This window comes from Prenolepis imparis, unplaced genomic scaffold, assembly GCF_030444845.1.
Source record: "Prenolepis imparis isolate NDT839.2.m4 unplaced genomic scaffold, iyPreImpa1.0 SCAF_13, whole genome shotgun sequence".
In the NCBI taxonomy this organism is placed as follows: Eukaryota; Metazoa; Arthropoda; class Insecta; order Hymenoptera; family Formicidae; genus Prenolepis; species Prenolepis imparis.
The window spans coordinates 6,531,024-6,554,821 of NW_028141171.1; the positions used below are offsets into that span (position 1 = coordinate 6,531,024).

A 23,798-nucleotide genomic window follows, 5' to 3' on the forward strand; every position below is an offset into this window, starting at 1 on the left:
TAATATCAACACCATTTGCCCCTTTAGGCATGCGCAATTCGTACTCCAAAGGGGTTTCTCCGCCGCGATATTCGTAGGAAATGATTACGAGCATCTCAAGAATATACAAAATTAAAAAGTCAAAGTCTGATGATCATTCAATATACGCAATTTTAAAATAATAAATAGGAATATATGTAGCATAAAGTAAATATAAATTTTTAATAATTGACATTTTCTTAATCTCAGAAATTTTTTAATTGCTATTTATCATTATATTAGTGATAAACTAACATGAGATTATAATATAAGAAAACAAACTGTTTGTATATGTATATATACAATATGTGTATATACACAATTAGTAGTGGATGACACGAGTGTGGTCCAGACGCATTCGTAGCAAATAATCACATCCGCAAGTGCGAAAAGACATGTGCAAAATTATAAGAAGGCGAGATAACAAAAAACATTTGCATCAACGACAAAACCATTAGAAAATGATGAAACTACTAACAATGAGACAGAACACATTTTTCACACAATGTTTCTCACTTATATATGCGTAAAGCGTGGATAAATAATTATTTTCTCTCTTTAATTTAATACTTTTGTCGTTGGTGCAAATGTTTTTTCGATCGTTTCATTTGTAATCTTGCACGTGTCCTTTTGCACACCTAATCATTTGCATATTTTTCAGCCTAATCGCTAGAAAATAATATTTGCGGATATGTGAGATGCGAATGTAGTTAAATCATTTAGAACTGCATTAGAAAGATGTATTTTGAAAAGTATAAGTATATTTATAGTGTTTTCTCTTTCTCTCTGATATAATATAAATGATTTATAAAAATTAAAAACTGTAAATGCGGAGCATAGGTCTGTCACATTTCCATGATCATTTATCGTGATACGCAGTAGTATAAATTAATATTGTTGCGACCGCCGCGACGATTGTAGACATAATTTTTTCATGAAGTTTCGGTTATAAAAGAAAGATTGATCGTGTGTGAGAATTGTTTATAGAAATAAAACTTCATATTTAATAGATAAAATATTTCGTAATATGTGTGTGTGAATTTATTCACAATTTGTGAAATTTGTTGGCCGCTGTTTACAATCACTTTTCATTTGAACTTTGATGTATCTAAAAAATTAAAGCAAAAAGTTATAATTTATTTTGAAAATAAAAATTATTACTTTTTAGTTATATCCAAAAAGACTCGGTTTTTCTTTTAATAATTTTTCCAACACATTTGATAGCACAGTTTCACTACTATGCTCAAAATAAAAAAATATAAAACTACTAATTGCATCATATTATGAAACGAATCGCAAGTTCATGACATGAAAATACATCAACAGCTAGTCCATATTATTGCAGTCCATAAAAAAAGCCGAATTAAACTAGTTAATTAACTTGACCTTGTTCACTGTCGCCTTATTCATTCGAATGTGACGGAATTCTTCGCGCGGTTTTTGGCAATTAGTGCGATGCCACTTGTCCATCATAATCCAGCCAGTTTTACGAGTGTGCGTTTTCCAGGAAACTCTAACGAATGCTTAATGAAAGCGCACGTGCGTCATGGAAAAGTATGTTTCCTTTGTTGGAAGCGTCTTTTGCATGATCACATTTTTTACAACATTGAAAATATTAATTTATCTTTCTGCGAAAAATTATATGATATGTTTGGCAAACAAAATCAGAAAAAAGTGATGCTTTTCCACTTACTAAGATTTTTAAATTGCTTCAAAGAAGCAATTTCTTTGAATGAATCAATATTTGTTGCATTGGAATGATTTTTAAAATTTTATTCGTATAATTTTTTTATATTCACTCGTGTAACTTTTTTTCATTTGTTTTCCGAGATTAAAAATTATTTATTGACAATTATCTTTCCGTAAAAAGTTCTTGTGAGATCTTTTGGAACAATTTGGTAAAATATTCTACGTACTAGATCAAAATATAATTTAACTTTAAAGATTAATTCTAGAATATTATGTATAAGTTTCAAACGTTACTTTTACATTAACGTGTGTATTAAAAAATTTTTAATCAATTTTATTACAGTGTATTTTGGAAATGTCATCGGGCGAACATTCAACATAAAATTGATCTCAATTTCGAAACAGCTTAAAGTCGTCGACTGTCTTAACGCCAGCGCGCTCGCTCGTCTCGCTCTATCTAATCTCTAATCAACAAAACTACGAAATTGAAACTTTTCTCGCCCTCGAAAATCTTGCACATCTATTCGTAAATCCAGCTGTCACCGATCGCGCCACATTATCGTGAAAAAGAGCCGGAAAATGCTGAGCGAAGCGGTCACGATAAATCCTTCAGGTTATACGTTGCATCCGGACTAATAATATAGAAACTTGAAAATTGCGATTTTTTTATATTCTTACTATTGCATATTTCCAACAGCGATATAAAATGGAAACGTCATATTTAACCCTAGAATTTTGAATATATAATTGATCTTATATATTATATTATCCTTACGTTTTTCTTATTATCTTCCGAAAGTGAATTGGATACTTAAATTATTCTAACTAAGCAATCTACTAAAAAAAATATTAATATCAATTGGCAATAATATCATTTTATAATTGTTCTAGAATTTAGAAAATAATTATATTATATTATTGTATGGAGGTTAAATCAAAGATATAATGCTAACTGTCACAGAATCATTCAGAGTGCATTCACAGATATATTCTTTTTTAAAATTTTATATATATATATATATATTTATTTATACTTATTTATATATTTAAAGATGAAGAGAAAGAAGAGAGTAAAAACATAGAATGCTAGAAAGAAAAGCAAATCTTACAACATCTAAATTGTACAATTATGTAATATATTTAATATATTTTTAATAAAAAAAGTATATATATTTATTTATATATTCACATTTATTTTTTACAAAAAAAGCGGAAGATCGCCCGTTATCTAGTAGTTCAAGAAAATCTGCAGCGTTTAATGCTGGAAATAAAATCCACAAGAGTAGAATTCCAACAACCCAGGTCGGGCGAAATGCCATGCAAGTACGTTAATATTACAATACCTTACTAAATAGTTGCTAAATAGTTTTAAGTTTAATAAAGGAAGGAAGATTGTACACTACTCTCAGAGCGTTTGATTGAAACGCAACGTATTGCAATCGTTAATTATTCATTCATGATTAATATTTAATTAATAATTAATTAATTTACATTAATTATTCATAATAATTTATAAAGTTTTTTTTCAATATTTAATTTTTTTTATTTTACACTGCACGTCAAGCTCATACTTATTTTTTTTGCAGGGCGACTCGCCAATGTACGAAGAATCTTCTAGCGGGATTAGCTCTAATAATAACTCTGCTCGTCGACCAAGCATGAGGGCTCTGAATATATTGTCGTCTAATAGAAAACCAACGAATACGATTGCGGATAAACGACAGCTGGAGATCCAATATAGCTCGAAAAAATTGCGATACACAAATTTTAAAAAAACCCTCGTCGATAAGCAGGTGTAAAACGATTTTTTATATATTAAGATCTTAACGTTACTTTCTTCTATGTTATTGTAGATACTTCAATTATTGTGAATTCTTGCTTTAATTTTTTTCTTTTAATATATCAAACTTTGAGTTTCAATTTTGTAATAAAGGAGAACGAAATTAAATTCTTTCCTGCTACGCGTTTCCAGAAAATTGCGCAGGATCTGTACGACGAGATATCGAATCTACGAGAGAAGATAATCACAGCCGGCGGCAAGGATCCCGGCAAAGTCGAAGAGCCAAAATCATTTCAAGTGGAATGTCCTAGACAAAATCTGTCGACGCCAGTCGAGACAAATTTGCGGCATAATCACGAACAATGGGATCAGATCTGCATGGACGAGTCGACGGTGATCGGTGTGTCGCTGCTGCAAAATCAGCTGCAGGATCTCTGCGATCGCTCTCAAGAGCTCTGTCAACATGCCCTGGACAGGAATTTGTCATTCGCGTCTTTCGTCAAAGCTTGGATGACAGAATCGAGCCAGCAGAACGAGACGGGCGAAGTGTCGATTTTAGTCGATTATATGGAAGCCGAGATTCAGCAGTTGAACTTCGCGCAGAACAACGCGGCGCTAAAGACGCGATTGGACCAGCTAAGAACGGCCCAAAAGAACTTTATCGCCGAATTTGAGACAAGAGCCTCGAGTTTGCGCAATGAATATGACAATTATTGCGAGCGCGTGAAGAAGGTACAACCGAGTGTTGATCGCAAGGATTTGCAAGAGCAGCTGAACGCCGCTTTGGAGGAGCTCAAGGCAGAACGTGACAACGTGAATCAAGGCAAGGAAAGGATGCGAATGATGGAGTTACAGATGCAAAAGACACGAACGAAGATTCGCGAGCTAGAGGGACATGTGGCTAATGAGGAGCTAAAGTCGCAGCAATTTCAAAACAGCGTAAAGTCGTTAGAGGCTCAATTAAAGCAGAAGGATCAGACAATGGAACTGAGGATGAAGGATATGCACAAGACGATGAAGAGCAGCGAGGATCTCATAGCGAAGATGGAGAAGCAGCGCGACACTTTCGAGTCAAGGTTGTCATTTTAGTTGCCGAAATATCGCGATTTTTTTCATTTTTATTTTTAAAAATCTAAGAGCCGAACGATAAATTTAAATAAATAATTATAAGGAATTTTAATGAAATTATATTCTATTAAAAATAACTTATATCTTTACTCATTAATAATCATTTATATCTTTAACTAGATAATAAAATTGCTTATAAGAGTTTATATAATATAATAAGAGCACAATTGATTCTTTCTAATCTATATTTTTTTATCTACTTTAGATTGCTAGAGCTCAAACAAAAGATGCTTCGCAAAGAAGCTGAAGCAAACGCTACTATTAAAGAATTATCAGAAAAGTTCCAAACGATCGATGAAGAAATCAATGAAGAAAGAGAAAAAAGGTGAGTTATAGTTCCGTCTTTAACATTCATTATTAGTTTTTCACGACATTCAATATTATTTTCAAAGAAATATAATAATTATATAATTAATGTTACTTTGATAGAATAAAAATAATAATTTATAAGTTATGTATAATAATTTTTACTCTCTTTCTTTCTTTCTTTTTCTCTTGAATAAACTTCTTAATTTGTGATAGATTTTATTAAAATATTACTAAAATTAATTTCAATCAAATTCATTACAGGCAACAAGCCGAAAGCGCTCTAACAGAGATCGAAGAACGCTGCAAACATCTAGAAGAGAAAAGTCAGCTGCTCTGTGATCTCGCGAGTGAAAAGAGCAATAATATAGCTGTGACAGGTAGATAAATTCAACAATTTCAAAATATCGAGAAATCTTTGCATTTGCAAAATCTAAACGATGTAAATATAGATATAATATTTATTCGTCAAAAGTTTCCATCTCGATTGTATTTTAGATAACAATCATACGGAGAACGAAATTTGTCTGTATAACGATTTGACAGCGGCCCGAGCCGAACTGGAACAGCAGAGAGAAAAGATCGCGCAATTAGAGAGGGAGAAGCAAGAGATTGTCACTGTGATGCATCAGGCGGCTGTTAGTTTGCACTACTTGCTGCTCATATAAGAACTAAGAACTATTCGATTTGCTTCCTCGTTCGATTCCTTCGCTCGTTAGACAGTCTTTAATTTCGCCTCTGCTAAATCCTAGAAATCTTCGAAATTAGTTTTTCAATTATTCGTTCTTTTTATTTGTCCGCAGAGCGATAACGAAGACGAGACGAAAGATAAACTGGCCGCCGAACTCGTAGCCAAAACCAATGATCTTCAGAATTTGATGTTAGAGTACGCTCAGCTGCAAAAGATCGCAAGATTCACGTAAGCTCTAGCGTTAGAACATTATCCCGTTAATACGCTAAAAATATACAGTGTATAATTAATATTTCCCTTTTATAAAGTTATAAAATATATGAATTACAAAATATATATATTACAAAATAATTAAATTGATTATTTTTTTTTTATTTTATACAGAAGTTAAATTGTTCTTGTAATATGTGACAATTTTTCACATTTTTAGATTTGTTTATAACTTAATGTTTTTTGAATTTACAAGTTTCTCAATTATGCAGGCAAGAAAGGAACGAAGTGCTAGAGAATCAGTTATCCGAAATTCAACATCATCTTTACGCAAAGTCGAAAGAGAACGGCAAAACCGGATTCGACACAATCGAGCTTCAACAGCAGGTCAGCGATTTGCGGAATAGTCTAGCAGAGGCTATGCAACAGAACCAGGAACTAGAAACCACTCTGACACAAAAACAGCTGGAGCTGGAGCAACGCGATCGGGTGATGCGAGAGCAAAGCAAATTTCTCAAAGCCAGAGATGAGTTGTTGAGCCTCCTCAAGGGAAAGCAGGCGAATGCGGATAATCTCGCTAATGAAAATTACGAAGATATTGATGAAGTAACAATGAGTGACACATCCGCTTTCTATTATTTTTTTCAAATCTTTTAAGATAAATTCTTTTAATCTATACATAGAAGCTTTAATATATCCATATTTCCTCGTCTTTCTGATTATATATTCTCTGATATTGATTTTCCTTGGGGAGCTTAATTACATTGACTTTTTCGTCTAGATCAATAAACAGATCGTGGCGAAGACTGAAGCGATCCAAGAACTATACACTACGCTGGAGGGTAAGCAGATGCAAGTGATGCGACTGGAGAAGCTGGTGAAGCTGCTGGAGGATCAGCAGGATCGGGCACAGGCGCAACGCACGCGGCTGGAGCATCGCATCGCTCAGCTGGAAGTGAGCTTGCGAGAGAAGAACAATGGCAATCGGTACGTCATGAGAAAATATTCGGATGATAAGCCAGGGCCAAACATTATCAACGATAAATTGCCACGTGCGTTTTCTTGCGAGTCGAGGCGAGCATTACTGAAAGCATCCATGCCAACGTTTCGTCTTATCGATTCGTGTTCATGCGAAAGATCAGGATTATCGCATTATCGATATCCTCACACTTCATTTGTAAAAAATCCATTTCTTTCACCGGAAGAATTTTATCTCAACGACTGTGTTTCTTCCGATAAGGAAGAGACTTTCGTTTGCGAGCAATGTCAACGCGAAACTAATGAGAAATTTGAACGTGACATAATTGGTAACGTTAAAGATTATCAAGTTCCGATTCGAGAATCTCTCTATGGTTGGCTGATGAAATCCTCGGCTTTAGAAGCCTTCGGCGAGCCTACGATTCGGTTGAATAGGTTTCATGATGGGCATAGTTCATTCGAGAAAGACACAGATTGCTTTTTCAGGATCGTTGATCCTCTTATAATTCGCGATAATAAGAAAGATCATAATAGGAAGTCACGTCGTCGTCGCGAACAATATTGTCGGCGATGTAGTCGTTTTTCAAAACAATTTCTTCAAAATACATCTCGACAATGTTATAATCCAATTATTAGCATGACATAGTGTCATGATTTATCGTAACTTAACTCAAGCATTACGGTATAAATTCTTACAAAGTAATTATTTAAACATTTTACATCTAAGCAACAATCGCATTAATTTGAATTGAACAGTGCTCTTCAGATTGCATAATAATTATATCTTGAAATGATAATGATATATGATAGTTACCTTTTTTTAAGTCCTGAAAATGTTCTTAATAACATTTTGATACAATTAACTTTTAATTTATTAATCTAATAAATTATGCTAATATCAAAACTTGCTAATGTTCATTATTGTTTATTTAATAAATTAATCGTTGTCATTAAAGAAGTAAAATAAATAGATATCACACACATTAACGCACTCAAGATTTTTAAAACAATTATAGTTACAGACTTTTTAAAATTATTATTACATGCAGTCAGTGGCATATTTATAGGGAGGGAGAAGAAGGGGCATCAGCCTCGAAATCCGAGATCTAATCGACTACATTGTCAGCATTTTCGCATTTAGAGAACATTGTTTTATTAAATAAAAAAAAACTATAGTCCATCGCTTAATGTTATAAGTTTGAATTTTTTTTAATAACTCGCACAGAGTTTCAGCCTTCCTTTTCCCCTCTCGAAATAAAATCCTAAATATGCCACTATATATAGCACGTGCATGCACGCATACTTTAGCAAACTTTATTTTCATCATAATAAAATTATAAAAATTCTTTTCTCGTCTCGAGTGTATTAATATGGTCTGTTTTAGTAGGCTAGGTACTTGCTGCTAAGTTGTATGGATGTTCGTATAACTCGACAACAGAGTTTTTTATAGAGTGCCTAGCCTTGTAAACAGACCAATTTTCAATTCTTTTATGTTTCTGATAATCTAATTCTTTATGTTTTAGGACTAGAGCTTTTGGCATCCTATAAGAAACTTTGTAATCGTCGACACATCCTATAAATATCGACCTGTAAGTCACATCAGATTTAATAAATTATTTATATGTGCATATACATGTCTAATAGACATAAGAACATATTTAAAATTATTTATAAAGTTTTTAATTTTATATATTAACATATTTTATAGTAATTACTATATTTCAAGATGTTAAACGTATTTATAAATGCGCTGTTTGTAGATTCCATTTATTTTATATAACAGCATTTATTTTGTTAAATAAAAATATGTACATGAAAAAAATCTACCAATTAATCTATATATATATATCGTTCTTTTTTAATCACTATCGCTACTACTTGAATATTCACCTAATAATGACAAACTATTACTTACATTAGTTGATTTAGAGACTATATCTGTTGTGTTTGAGGTACTTGTGTTTTGTGCTTCGTCCAATTGCGAATCAGTGCTTTCAGATGTCTTATTTTGTGTTGACTTCGCATTTATCTTTATATTACTTTTCTTGATTAAAGTCTTTTTATTAAGTGATAATCCCATATTTTCCGACCACAATGATACTTTTGTAGATTTCGTGGAATGTTCAGAATTGTCCTGCAAGCAACAAATAATTGTAATCATTAGTTTTAATATTCACTTTATTCATTAGTTCTTTTTGGAAATAAGAGAATAATAGATAATTAATATTTTATTAAATGTAGGATTAACTCACCTTTTCTTCATCATTTGTTTCATCTGTTTTAAACATTTTTCTAACAGGTTCAACAATTTCGTCTTCCTTCACTTCTTCAATTTTCTCTTCCACAACAGTTCCGGTTAATTGTCTTTTACCAAATATAGATTTAACATATTGCTCGTCCAATTCTTCTTGTTCTTTTTCTGTCCTCTGTCTAGCGGTCTCCGTATCATATTGTTCCAACATTTGATCATAATCTATGGTCTGTTGCCTGCGGTTTAAATCCTTCAACTCTTCCAAAGATTCTAACAGTTCTAATTCCTGTTTAGACTGAAGAGTCCTCTTCTCCAAAAGCTTCATCGGATTGGTTGCTTCCTCCTCTTTCTCCTCATCCTCCTCTCTTTGCGCTTGTTCCTCAGCCAGTTTCAGCGCCATAAAATTTCTCGTGGCACCTGCCTCAATCTCGTAATCTGTGTTCTTAGGATCCGTCTTGAAGGATATCTCTTGTAGGCAGCGAGTGCACTTGATGTAGAACCTGTAGATGCGTATACCCAGATAATCGTCGCCCTCGACGTCCTCTTTACGGGCATTGAATTTCTTTCCCTTATAGATATATTCACCGCATGTTTTGCATCGCATATTAAACGGTGCCATTAATCGTACAGTGTACTGGCGATTTCTCGCCAATTTCATACGCGGGATTTTCGACGGATCAAAATCCGGTGGATAGTATTTCTAAAACACACAAAAGATAAATATTTCTTGAAACACAAACGAACATAAACACATCATAAACAATAATGATCTGTGTCTTAAATTTCGTACTTACGTTTAAAACTTTACGCTCCGACATTTTGCGGCTTTAATTCGATGTGTATTATATATGTGCGAGTTAAAATTTATGCGACCCTTAAAATTAATTTGGACAGCGAATAGGCCACAAATTCGAAGATTCGGATTATGTTAGCGCAGTAGTAGAGACGCGCAAGGTTATGACGGTTGCTTCGAGTTCCGCAAAGTCACCTACAGATGTCGCCACTTGGATAAAAATACGCGCTAAAGCGACGCTATGAGGAGTCATACGTCATGCATACGTCACCCCCTCCTTCACCACCCACTCACTTCACTTCGTATTAATTAACGCAAGTGTAACGGTCGCGGCGCGTTTGAGCTCGTTTCGTTGTGTGAGTGCGATAATTGATTCACCTAGAAGGGGCATATGTAGCATGAAAAGATGAGGTACAAGCAGTGAGTCGATATGGACCTAGAATTTAAGAAATAATTGCTTTGCCAACAACTAAAAATGTATTTGTTGCAGGTCGAGAAAGCGGGGATGCGCAACCAGGCAGCCAGGCAGTCTTGCAACAATCGAGAAACGGTGAGTTAAGACGAAATTTTCAATATCAGAATGTATGTTCTATAAAGCGAGCAAAATGCTCGCAGCATTTGACGAATTGAGCAAATATTGGTCAGCAATTTGACCCATATACTCCAGCGGATGCTATCGATCCGCGGTGAGATTTCTCTCGCCGGCAAAAACTATAGCCTGTAATGATACAAGTAAATATGGCGCGCGATGATCATAGAGATATTGAACGAATTTGTTCAGCGCAGCGCATAATAGCAATTTTATATTTTTCTGAGAAAACTCAACGTCACATTTCTTAACAAAAATTATCCGATTAAAAAACATAAAATGAATAGAATTCACATTATCTTCCTGTACATCTTTGCAACGGCAACAATTGTTCGGCTAACTGCGTAATATCGATCATTAGTAAGAGAGAGATACACAGACAGAATTTTCTCTTAGAATTTATCCAGAAAATCACGGCAATCATATGGTTAGGTTACGAAAAGAATTTTATGAGAATTTCTTTAATTAATATTTATCACAAAAAATAATATCTATCATAAAAAAATATAAAATATAAAATGTTTGATTAATTCTACTATATAGTTCAGTAAAATTAATCAAATATTTTATACTTTATTGTGATAGATATTATTTTTTATTGTGATAAATATTAATCAGAGAAATTCTCAATATTCTTTCCATACTATATTGTCCCACGATTACCATGATTTTCAGGATAAATTCTAAGAGAAAATTCTCTCTGTGTAGAGATCAATATATGTATATATATATACAGAGTTCAAGAAATTGATTCTATCTCGAAAGAGATCACTCAAAGTCCCCTTTAAAGAGACCTCCCTGAATGTTTCCCGCGCTATTTCTCTTCTCTTCTTGATTTTTTATCGCTCTCTAACATGGATTTAATATCCCGCGGATATAATGTGGCTATTTATGTGTGCGTGAGACCCTTCCATCCTCTCTCTCCGAAACGATAGAAGAAACGATCGTGTATGAAAGCATCTCTCGGTGCCTTTCGCGGAACGGAATTCAATTCGTATACACGCTCGTCTATACAGGCAAGGTTATTCAGCAAGGTGCAAGGATACCTCGGATAGAGTATATACGTCGACTCGGGTTAGTCGATCGCCCGTAAAAACCGACAAACAAGAGCATTGTGTGCTTCGGCGAGGTATTGTGTCCGGAAACATCGCGACTAGCCTTCGCGGAATTAGAAGAATACACGTCTACGAACTCGCGTAATAGAGTCTGTACATTTCGAACAGGTTCTCCTAGGATTTTACATGCGATCACCGTCGTATTGTCCGAAGGTTGTCTTTGATTAACCGCACTTTTCTTTACGACAAAAAAGTTATAATTCCGGCGCTCAATAGATTCTAATCTTAACAAAACTGTAGGTTCGTGGTATTCATTGCAAAAGAAGGAATCCGTATTTTATTTATATTAAAAAAGTTATTAGATAATTTTCTCTTTGACATATGTTTTCTAGATTTTAAATAAATTGCTAAATAATTTTTAAATTAATCCAAAAATTTTAAGAGGATATATTTAAGCGATTGTAATTAACTTGACTCCAGTACAAAAAGAAGAGAAGGGGTATTTAAGACCGACAATATATATAATAACAATTTTATTAGAAAAATTCTCTCCAAAAAAATATATCCCACTGAAAAAAAAATTTATTAACTTGACTAAATCTTTCAACTAAATTACTATTTTGTTAATTGAACATATATTAGTATTTAAGTCAAATATATATACGTTTTGTTAGATTTAATGTTATATTTAATTTAAATATTTCTATATGTTCAATTAACAAAATAATATTTAGTTGAAAGATTTAGTCAAGTTAACATAATTTTTTTTTAGTACATAAATATAAAAAGATTCCAATCTTAACAAAACTGTAGGCTCACATGTGTTTGCAATATTTATTGCCCCAAGTAGCAAAAAATGTATAAAAAATGTTTAAAACTAATTTTTAAAGATATTTTAAAAATGTTAAAATAATTGGTTAAGTCCCTTTTTATTCATTAAAAAAGCATTTATTTTCACGTTACTGTAATATAAATATTAATTTAACGTTTATTAAATATTTAATATTTCATTAATAAAATATTAAATATTTAATAAACGTTAAATTAATATTTATATTACAGTAACGTGAAAATAAATGTTTTTTTAATGAATGAAAAGGGATTTAACCAATTATTTTAACATTTTTAAAATATCTCTGAAAATAAATTTTAAATATTTTTAAATATATTTTTTGCTATTCTGAGCAAAAAAGAAGAATCCGTATTTTATTTATATTAAAAAATTTTCTCTTTGACATATGTTCTCTAGAGCTTAAATAAATTGTTATATAATTTCCAAATTAATCAAGAAATTTAAAAGGATATGTAAACGATTAATTAGCTTAATTAGCTTGACTCCAGTACAAAAAAAATAGAGAAGGAATATTTAAGACTGACAATATATATAATAACAATTTTATTAGAAAAATCCTCTCCAAGAAAATATTTTCCATAAATACAAGAACTTCTTTCCCTCTCGTCTCCTCGAATGGGACGTTTTCTCATTTTTTAAATTCGCTTTCCTGACGTGATTTCACGGTAATAAATTTACAAGCGTGCTTTTAAAACACATCACTTAAAAGCACTTGTAATTCATGGTCGATAAGCATGAAAGTATTTTTCTTCCGGTCAAAACCTACCGCATTGAGAATTCTCAGTCATTGGATAGCTCGTCCTTCGGGTCTCACGGACGATGGTGTGCATCGCATCCACCCCCGAAAATACGTCGATAGGGCAAAAAGGATGAGAAAAAGAACGAGGATATGAAAGAAGCGAGCGAGGGATAAGGAGGTCCTTCGCGCGCGCATAAAAATATTTCTCGGCAAGCCGAAAACTGAAACACGAGCTGCGACCAGAGCTCCTCTCCTCTTCTTCGAGAGGGATACTGTTGACCCTCTCTCTGTGACATCGGAGATTGCCGCGGTGACCCTCCCCCCCTTCCTTTTTTCACTATCTTTCTCCATTTTTATTGCTATTTATTTTTATTTACGCGCGAATCTTTACATTATGTTTGGCGATAGAGACAATGTAATCTTTTTTTAGCAGTTTAGATATTTTTTTATCTTGAATAATCCGTTAAAATCTTAACAAGAAATCCGGGGATTGATTTGGGTTATCACTCGACTCCTATTGTTAGGTTTATCTCGGTTGCACAAAATTTCTCAGAAATCCGTTAAAGCTTAAACCATTTGTTCGTCTCTTGAAGTTTTCAAGCACTTTGAGGGTATTGTCGGCAAGCATCGTTCGAAAATCCGTATTCTTAAAGAAAATCTTGGAGACACGTTGCACTTCAGTCAGGTTCCTCTCGTGTCTACCTGAAGATTCCCACAGAATGAGAATTTCTAGTTGAATGAGACGGGAGTAGTATATATTGAGACAGTGACCTGGTCCATAGGTAAATATATTCAAGGTTTTCAGGGAATGTATTGCCGTCTTTACATACTTACATAGTGTGCCTGGATCAAAACGAGTCGTGCACCGTGAAAAAATATCCTTCCACGAGCAAGTGGCTCTCATTACTTGCCACGATAATTAGCCATTTTCATTAACCATATGTTGTATATATTATTAACTCAATTGATTTGCGACGAAAAAAAATATTAAATTTTTTAATGAATTTTTAATCACTTATTTAATGAATGAAAATCTAATCTTTGCATGAAAGAAATAGAAGACATATGTATATTGTGTAAAAATGTTATAGTTTACAAAATTTAATAATGATATTATTAAATAAGGAATTATAAAGAGATGCATCATTTATAGAATTTTTAAAAATTCTTCAAAGGTAATTAAGAAGAATTTTTAATTGATATTTAACAATATATATTATTTTTTTAAATATTATTTACATATAAACTAATGGAAAAACTAATAAACATTCAGTAATCAGAAAGAAATTTATCGGTTCTCTGTACTTTCTAAATATGCAAGAACGATAATAATTTAAATAATTAAATTATTTCAATATTAATTAGAAAATCTTCTAAAAAATTTTCTATGAGAAATCTTTAAAAATTTTATAAATTATACATATCTCTTTGTCTCCTTTTCTCCCTTCAATCGTTAAAAGAAATGCCATTCAATATCAATTAAATTTTTAAATTGCCATTGTCACATTTTTAAAGATCTAGCACGTTTTTAAAGGCCCAATGTATCTGACCGTAACTGTGTTCGACCTATTTCCTTTTCTTCTGTCCCTCGTTGCGTACGCGCTATCGCTGACTTATGATTATTGGTCATCGCTATGATACAAACATCAGTTTGTACGGTCATAATATGAGATACGTGCACTCGGTCTTACCTGCCTGAGCGATAAAGAAAACGCGGCGTGCACGCGATAAGAGGTTTCAAGCGACCAGGTGACAATCACCCTTTGCGTATAGTAGTACACTATATGTAGTTCTTACATTCCGAGTACGAGGAGCGATAGCGTTATTTGTCGTACGCAACCGACGAGAAGGAAACAGGCCACTATGAAACACCGTCGAGCGTGAGAAATCATTCATGCCGATGACAGCATAGCTCTATTTTATTGCAAAGACTAAATTGGAAAAAAAAATTGAGAATACTCTCTATTATTTTATTTATCCAATTTTAATTATTATCTCTTACACAATTTTGATTATTATCTCTTAATTGGGGGCATAATTAGAGAATGTTATAAATTTAAAAAATTTCATCCTTAAAAATTCTTTTTTAATAGAGGATATGAAATATAGCCAGTTTAATATAAAACAATCAGGATATCACGCGAATCGAAAGCAAATATCTTGCTCGAAAGTACGAATATTTGAACAATGCGATTTAGCAATAGTTTTAGTTTAGTCTGTCGGGCCAAAATGGATTCCAATCGATCGGAAAAAATACTCTTCTCTCGGGTCCGAAAGAAAAAACATCTCTCGACGGGCTTGGAGATTTCGGGATCGGTGTGTATTCGGTTACCGCACTTCGTCTGTGAAATCCTGTTTGATCCCACGGTCGGACTCGAAGGAAGAAAGCCTCCGATTCGTACGTAATAAACGAAAAAACTTGCCGCGAAACTGCAGCACCTACGTGACACCCTGCTAAAGAGATTATCGGATTTCTCTCCACCTTCGCGTTCTCTACCCCAAGCAAAATATCGGCAAAATGAATGGATACGAACCATTGCGGACCGAACTTCGCATAAACGGGCTCGTCGAAAAGTTCGACATGCGATCGAAAGAAGTCCGAGAAATACCGCAGCAAAGAATAAAGAGACGGAAATAACGAAAAAAATATGATTGTATTTGGCATCTCTTATTAGATTTTGCATGAGCTTTGAATTTACAAAAGAAAAATACCGATATTTGAAACTATAAAAAATTTTTAAATATATTTTCTACAAATCATTTATTATATTGTTAAATTGAATTTAATTAGGAAGAAGATATTTTGCAAAAAAAAGATCTGAATGTAAAATATTTATTCTAAAAATAATAAAAATAAAAAAAATTATTATAATATAAATATTTTGCATTCAGATTTTTTTCTGCAAAATACCTTTTTCTTAATTAACTTCAATTCAATAATATAATAGATGATTTGTAGAAAATATATTTAAAAATTTTTATTATAATATAAAAATTATTTATCTAAATTAAAAAAATATATAATATTATTAGATTATACATATATTATTTATTCTAAACACACACACATACACAAATATATATAAATATTTAGATTAATGCTTATAAATTTATAAAAATATATAAAATGTTTCTTTCGGATATTTATGTACCCGCTGCAAATCGAGATGATAGTTTTTCCTTTTTTCGAATACTTTTGAAGTTTAAAATTTTCTTGGACTCACTTTCTGCTCGCTGAAAATGGAACAGGACGGGATTTTTCATGGCGATCCCTTTTTCCTCGGATCCGCGGTCTCGGACGCCCTTCGCACTGCTTCAGAATTCCGAAGCGTGCGCCCCCCGCATCGTCGGATTCCTGCGGATGCATCTCGGCGGATGTATCGTGCCGCACCAAAAACGATCGCCGTTGCATTCGGGGCACATCCGGACGGTCGATTTCGCATTAAATTAATTGTCGACGCGGCGACCTTGCGACGTATCGATCGATAACCCGGAGAACCCTTCGTCGCGTTTGTGGCACTTATCGATACCATTACTCACTTAATGTCGGATGCCCGATATCGTTTCGTCCGCTCAAAAATACTTAATGCCCAGAGCAACATACCGATATTGCCGTACTATCGAGTTTTCGAAAATATATCACCTTTTCACGAGGATACGAAGTATTACCTTCTCCTTTTGAGAGAGATATGGTTTTCAATTTTTTTTTTTTAAATAAACTTTAAGCAATTTTTTCTTTCATCAAGCATTTTTTTCATATTTTTATTAGAGTCACATTTATCATAAATTTATTACAAAAAAGATCTCCCTCTTAAAAGAATTTATGAAATAATCATATCTTAATGTATGCATTGAAAAGATTTTCATCGTTGAACGCTTCATTACAGTATCGTGAAATCTTAATGATTTTTATTAAATAAATCATTGAAACTCCTGACGCGGAAGTCCTTTAATTGCGCGATAAGGATTCGATGAAAAGCAGCGAACGAAAATTGAGTAACGGGAAATCGACAGCAGTAAGTTTGTGCGAAACACGCGGGATATCGCAAGGATGTGTTTGTCCAAGAGGTCAACACACGTTTGTCCTAATCGCGGTTTTGTGATTACCGGAAATTCGAGAATCATGTTATCGTTAGCAGCGTGTCAAGCGGTTAGTTTTAGCAGCTTTCGCGGCGAATTTTTTCCTAGCGATTCAGGATTTGCGAGCAGGGCAGGGAGCGACCGGTTTAACCAGACTGGCCACGACTGATTTCTAAATTGATCCTTTTGGTCCCGAGCTCTTTAAACGCAACGGGTCCAGTTTCCACTCTGGTCCGCTTATAAGCTGCAACGAAGGATCGAATAATTATCGAATATACCGGGGCATTATCCTTGGTTGGAAATTGTAGTGAAGATACAGAATTAATTCACTAAAAACACAAGATGGTTATTATACTTATTATATCAGTAATCAGTTAATTGTCATAAGCGTTTAATAGAAATTTCGAATATTTAAAAAAAATGTAATATATTCTTTTTTTTTAATATCAGAAATCATAAATTATTTTTGATAAAAGTAAATTTAAAACAATTTAAAGAAAATAATTTCTGAATTATAAGCAATGTAGAAAAGATTGAAAAATTTTAGTGAATTAAGCTTGAAATGCAAATGCAGAGACTTTAAAATAAACAAATTAAAAAAAATAAAAGATAAATATTAAAAATTCCAAATAGTTTTCTCTCGTACTAAAAAAAATTTTTAAGTTTAGTTGGTATTATTTTATTTATAATGTAGATTAACTGTATTAAATTATTATGATTTTTATGAAATTAAATAATATTTAATTTCCATAACACCTCAACGTTGTGTTCCAAAATTCTCCAGCCTCCCCGTTGTTGATTAACGACCACTATGGGAGGCGCGGGTATTCGAGTACAATGAACCCCCATTAAATCGCTAACATTGTAGCAGCGTCCGAAAGGGATTATTGAGCTCGCCGCGGACAAGATTGATCCCCGACCGGGCGAGGCATCCTTTTGGCAAAAAGCCGCGCGAAAAAGCGGCATTATCTGCGCGAACGCAAACGCGAGCGTTCTGTAGTGATGTTAGTCGTGCCGATACTTCCTTATAATTTTCAAGCAAACCACATATCCCCGTTGCTTGAAAAACAGACATTAATATCTACTTTCGAATTGTTACCATTACTGCGAGTTTCGCAGGAATTTTTTGACAAGTATCAAATTAATGTCAGTTTAATTAAATGTATAATATGATTATCTTAAAATCGACGATGTAGAATTTTTTCTACTTTAAATTTACAATTATTATTAATAATTGAATTTTTCTTTTTATTATTGTTTTATACTAAAGAGCGAGAGACTCGCACGATCGAGAAAAAACAGATTTTTCAGTACGCAGGCGCAAAAGATACGGCACGTGTGTTCGATTAGCTAGCTCCTTTGTCGTATCCTGTGCAGTAATCATGCACCATCACAACCGCATACTACCACCATCGCGAGTTGTCATTCACAAGTCGAGAGAGAGAGATCAGACTACGCCGATCGCTGTTGCAAAGTATCCCAGACAGAGTCACGTCGCCATCCGGTTATGCTGTGTGCGATACGCGGCGCGTGAGAGTATCACGTTTTATTTATTTAGTCGACGATATGCCATTTTGTAACAATATTTTCTCTTTGGAGACTATTTCCAGAAAAATGATTCACTTATTTAAGCGATTATTTATTGGGCTGAAAATGCTCTACATCAGTCTCTGTCTCGGATAGATGATTGTTACAAGCGTATGTCTGCCACTCTCCACTATACATATACCCTTCCTTATTACTTGGATGAGAAAACTTTCATCATTATCGTGACAGTAAATTAGAAATTCATTGGATTTTTCTAAAATTTAAAATAATCTACATGCTATTTATTCTGAATTATTATATCGAAACTGAAAATATTAAAAATTTAGGTATAGAAAATAATTTTTCAATGTACTTGATATATTATTTTTATATAAAATATGTATAATGAATTTTTTATTTATTTTATTTAAGATTTGACAAGAAAAAGATCGATAAATTTGTCTCATTAAAAAATATCCGAGATAATAAAATAAAAATATCCGTCGCGCAAAATTGTCCGGGTCATCATTGTGCATTTCACTTCGTGAAGTATTATACATACACACTTTGAGACATGTGCGCAACAACACTCGTCTGTCTTCGCTGGAAATTTCATGCAAGTCGGCATACTCGGTATATACGCGTAGAAACGACTGTAAAAATAAACAAGAAGAGTGTTTAGCGATGTCGAATCGTAAATATACGCCGTTGCACGAAACATGAAATTTTACCGAGCAAAATTTCGAACCGAACCTATCGTACGACGCTCCAGGGCAAATGATAATTTCGCGCCCTTATGCCATATAATAATAATGAAAAACGCCGAGAGAATTGGTTTAGCTCGATCTTGATTCTCGTACGTGATTCTCGACGTAAAGCTCTTGTACAGAATCGTTTCAGACATCGTGTCTTTTTCACAGATTAAAAAGTCCATCATTATCATTCTTCGAAAAATTAAAGGGACTATTAAAATTTGTTTCTCTTATTCAATATTTGGAAACTGAGAATAATTTAGAGACAGACAGAGAGGAAAATAAGTTTCTAACAATATTTTACAAAATAAGTTATTCGCTGTTTGCATCTATCTGCAAACGGTATTAAGGAAAAATTTCACAGATTAAAAGGAACGGACGTTATGCATTATTTATCTTTTTTCGAAATGATCCGAAGGGAATAATAATTGTTAAGACGGCATGTCGCCGGCTATAAATAAAACGTACTCTGACGCGTCGCGAGTGTATCGCACACAGCATAACCGGATGACGACGTGACTCTGTCTGGGATACTTTGCAGAGATCGGCGTGGTCTGATCTCTCTCGATTTGTGAATGATAGTACGCGATGGTGGTAGTGCGTGATGGTAATGGTACGATTACTGCACAGGATACGACAAAAGGCGCCTGGCTAATCGAACATACCATATCTTTTGCGCCCGCGCACCGAGAGAACCCTGTATTCTTTCTCGATCGCACGAGTCTCTCGCAATCAATAAACACACGATGTTTGTGAATGATTCGATCGAGTGTTGGATACATAGTGACTTTCGTGAATAAAATGTTACGAGGATGAATAAGTGAATGAATGTTGCGATTTTTTTCTTATGGAAGAATCGCCTCTCACTGCAATGGAACTTCGTTTTCTCGCGAGATGCAAATACTGCGAATTTATATTTTTGCAAGTAATAGGCGTTTGCTAAAGTGTACTTTTAATATAAATTGGAAATAGATACATGTTTCTGAAAATTAACGTAGAATTCTGATAAGCGAGGATGAAAATCTCAGATATTTTTAAGAATTAAATATTAAATACGTTGATTTTATTAATTTTGTTTTATAAAGTAAAGATTTATTCAAGTGAATTTTTTCCCAAATTGAAAAATAAGTTTGTTATTCTTTTCATACATATATTCTTAAATTCTTAAAATTCTGTATTTTAAATATTCTTGGAATTTAATTTTTTGCCAAAAGAATTATTTATTTTTTTATCATTCTCGTAACTCGAGAGCTGTGTTTTAGATACTTGTTAAATTATTCTTTGCCTTTGTTAATATCGCTTAATAATAAACCGGTGCAAATACATCAATTGCAACAACATAAACATATATTTAGGCTATTTATAAGACAGCATCGAATCAAAACGGGGTTGCTAGAATGTGACGAAAGAATAATAAAGGGGCGCTATAATATCGACGTGATTAAATGAAGTAACGAATGGTTGTTGCAATGAAGGGAGGATGCCATAAACGGTACTATACGCCTACGCTGGCCAGACAACCTCGAACGGTACACTCGCGGTCCAAGGTAATCACACGAAAAGTCGTGCACTTATCAGGCCGTTTCCCACGCCCACGTATTCGACGCGAAGGTTATCAGGATGTGAAGAATATATTTATACGCAGTCTATTTATTCAAAATTTATTCAATCTATTTCATATCTCACATTGAGAGAATTTTCTCTTAAAATTTACCCTGAAAATCATGGTAATTGTGGGACAATATAGTATGGAAAGAATTTTATGAGAATTTTTCTGATTAATATTTATCACAATAAAAATAATAATATCTATCACAATAAAATATAAAACACGTTTGATTAATTTTACTAAACTGCATAGTAAAATTAATCAAACACATTTTATATTTTATTGTAATAGATATTATTATTTTTATTGTGATAAATATTAATTCTCATAGAGAAATTCTCATAAAATTCTATCCATATTGTCCCACGATTATCATGATTTTCAGGGTAAATTCTAAGAGAAAATTCTCTCTGTGCACGAATCAAGGAAAACTCGTTACATTTTTCTATATTTGAATGCCTTGCATTGTCGAACAAAATATTATTTTCATAAAAATTATAATGAAATAAGAAGTAGGAATTGCATTTGATATTCGTAGGATTATTAGCGCTTGTGATTAATATTGCGAAATGATTTTAAAATTAAAAAAAGAATATTTTGACGTAAAAAGAATTGCGCGTTATTCTTTTTTTTCTTGACGGATTTCTATAGATTTATATTAGACATTCGCGGATTCATGTATATACGCATTGTCGCGCGCAACCGTTGTTCTTCCTCATCAATTTACAACAGACGCATCTTTGTAATTGGTATGCATTCTGCTTCACTCAATCTGTCTGGCGCGCTAGTATCACATTGGTGACAACATTTGTTTCTTCCTCTCTTCTTCTTCTTCGTTTACATTTTTGAGCTATGAGAATCTTGTTAAGTTAGCGCATTTATTATCAGCATTTTTTCAGATTTCTTGTGATCATACATACATTCTATATCTACATTTTTTTTATATTATTTACTTGACAACATGTAGATATTTCTTTTTATTTTATTAATTAAAAGAAGAATTATAATTTTTTTCTAGTCAATAAATATCGATAGATTTATCTGTCAATGATATTTATATGCCACTTGTGTAATTAACCTTTAACACGCAGTGTGTCAATCAATAGAATTGCTCATATTTCTTGTATTTCTGTTGTGAATGTTATTTATGAGCACTTATCTCTAATTTTTCAAATCCTAAATAATCTAGTTTTAACATGTTGCTTTTCGACTAATATATATTATGGACGATTTTTCACGCATTTATCGTACAATCAAAAAATAGAATTCAATAAAAGATAACGATAGTAATCGCAATTATAAATAAATATTGCAAAGTTAACATAATTATTTTTCTTCAATAATCAAGAAAAATTCAAAAAACACTATAGTAAGAAAAATTTTAAAAAGTCTCTGTTAAAATTAAATTTATAAATTGTGCGGCATAATTTTTCTTCACATTCTTCTATAATATACTTTGTGCTTGCTTTACCTGAAATTATCGCCACATTTAAAGGGTTGCAAAATTAATATGTCATTCGTTGTTCGCGCGCATTCGTTGCCATTATATAACACTGCATCTCTCGCATCCCTCGAGGAATGCGAGCTTCTCGCATCTACCGGATCCGATGTTGGTTTGTTCCCTCTCTTTCTTTCTCTTTCTCTACCGGTTAATACCACGCGCCTCGTGTGTGGCACACGTGATTTACATGTGAGCCGGCGACGGTGCGATGGTGCACGGCTTTGTGTGGTGCAAACGCGGACGCGAGCGCGTACAGGGGCCGACGTCGTCCAGGCTTTTATACGTGGAAAAGGCGTTCGTCGGTGCAGGCAGGATGTTTTGGCGAAGCTCGTGAAGGAATTGCCGGTGATAGAAGGACAGCCCGTTACGAAGGACATGAGGAGAGACGGATATCGAAGAAGAGAGTGGAAAGGGGGGCCAGAGGGAGAAGGAATGACCGTGCACAGTTTCGCGAACACCATCTCGGGCGCGCGATTTGCTTAGCAATCGCAATTAATAGCTCCCCGCGCCGGCTCAATGGCCGTCTTTGTTACAAGTACAAACCTTATTTGCAACTAAGACTTCATCTTTGCGGGACTTATAGAGATCTCGAGATCGTAGAGCGAAGATAGGGAGAAAGGGAAATTTAAATTTGCTTTCCAGCCTCTTTCTCTCGATTTGAAGTTAGATGCACGAACATTGATGTAGATGTAGAAGACTGTGATATAATTCGGAAATTGCAATTTTTTTACTTTTTGATACGAAATAAGGGTTAAACTTGCGAAAAGCTTGAACTTACGTGCTTTGAAACTTATTATCTTATCAGTTGTTAAGAATAATTACACTGAGAGAATTTTCTCTTAGAATTTACTCTAAAAATCATGGTAATAGTGGGACAATATGGTATGGAAAGAATTTTATGAGAATTTCTGATTAATATTTATCACAATATCTATATCGTGATATAATAAATAATATCTATTACAATAATGAATAAAATATAAAACATGTTTGATTAATTTTACTAAACTGCATAGTAAAATTAAATCAAACATATTATATATTTTATTGTGATAGATATTATTTTTATTGTGATAAATATTAATCAGAAATTCTCAAAATTCTTTCCATACCATATTGTCCCACGGTTACCATGATTTTCAGGGTAAATTCTAAGAGAAAATTCTCTGTATATTTTCATTCCGCGTAATTTTTAAAATTCTATTTTCGCAAGTTAATAAATTTTTAATTATGACGATTTTCTTTCAAA

General features: G+C 33.3%; 3 protein-coding genes across 3 annotated transcripts in view; 2 read left to right on the forward strand and 1 right to left on the reverse strand.

Moving 5' to 3' along the window:
- The first annotated feature begins 2,008 nt into the window (after nt 1–2,008).
- On the forward strand, nt 2,009–8,428 carry LOC145944513 (uncharacterized). The gene is made up of 11 exons (XM_083052877.1): nt 2,009–2,320; nt 2,918–3,030; nt 3,294–3,500; nt 3,680–4,563; nt 4,821–4,940; nt 5,186–5,301; nt 5,420–5,559; nt 5,725–5,840; nt 6,095–6,428; nt 6,604–6,809; nt 8,324–8,428. Exons 1-11 carry the CDS (start codon nt 2,287–2,289, stop codon nt 8,346–8,348), a joined length of 2,295 nt encoding a protein of 764 aa, XP_082909003.1. The 5' UTR covers nt 2,009–2,286; the 3' UTR covers nt 8,349–8,428.
- An 85-nt stretch (nt 8,429–8,513) lies between these two features.
- Nucleotides 8,514–10,003, reverse strand: LOC145944518 (splicing factor YJU2). Its single transcript, XM_083052883.1, has 3 exons — nt 9,846–10,003; nt 9,053–9,751; nt 8,514–8,934 (listed from the first exon to the last, which is right to left on the reverse strand). The coding sequence occupies exons 1-3, from the start codon at nt 9,867–9,869 to the stop codon at nt 8,659–8,661; spliced, it is 999 nt and encodes a 332-aa protein (XP_082909009.1). The 5' UTR covers nt 9,870–10,003; the 3' UTR covers nt 8,514–8,658.
- Nucleotides 10,004–10,148: 145 nt separating this feature from the next.
- Nucleotides 10,149–23,798, forward strand: part of LOC145944522 (uncharacterized) — a 90,075-nt gene continuing 76,425 nt past the window's right edge. The window contains exons 1-2 of the transcript XR_014426688.1: nt 10,149–10,255; nt 10,335–10,394. The gene's annotated coding sequence lies outside the window, so the exon portion shown is untranslated. The remainder of the gene's footprint in view (nt 10,256–10,334; nt 10,395–23,798) is intronic.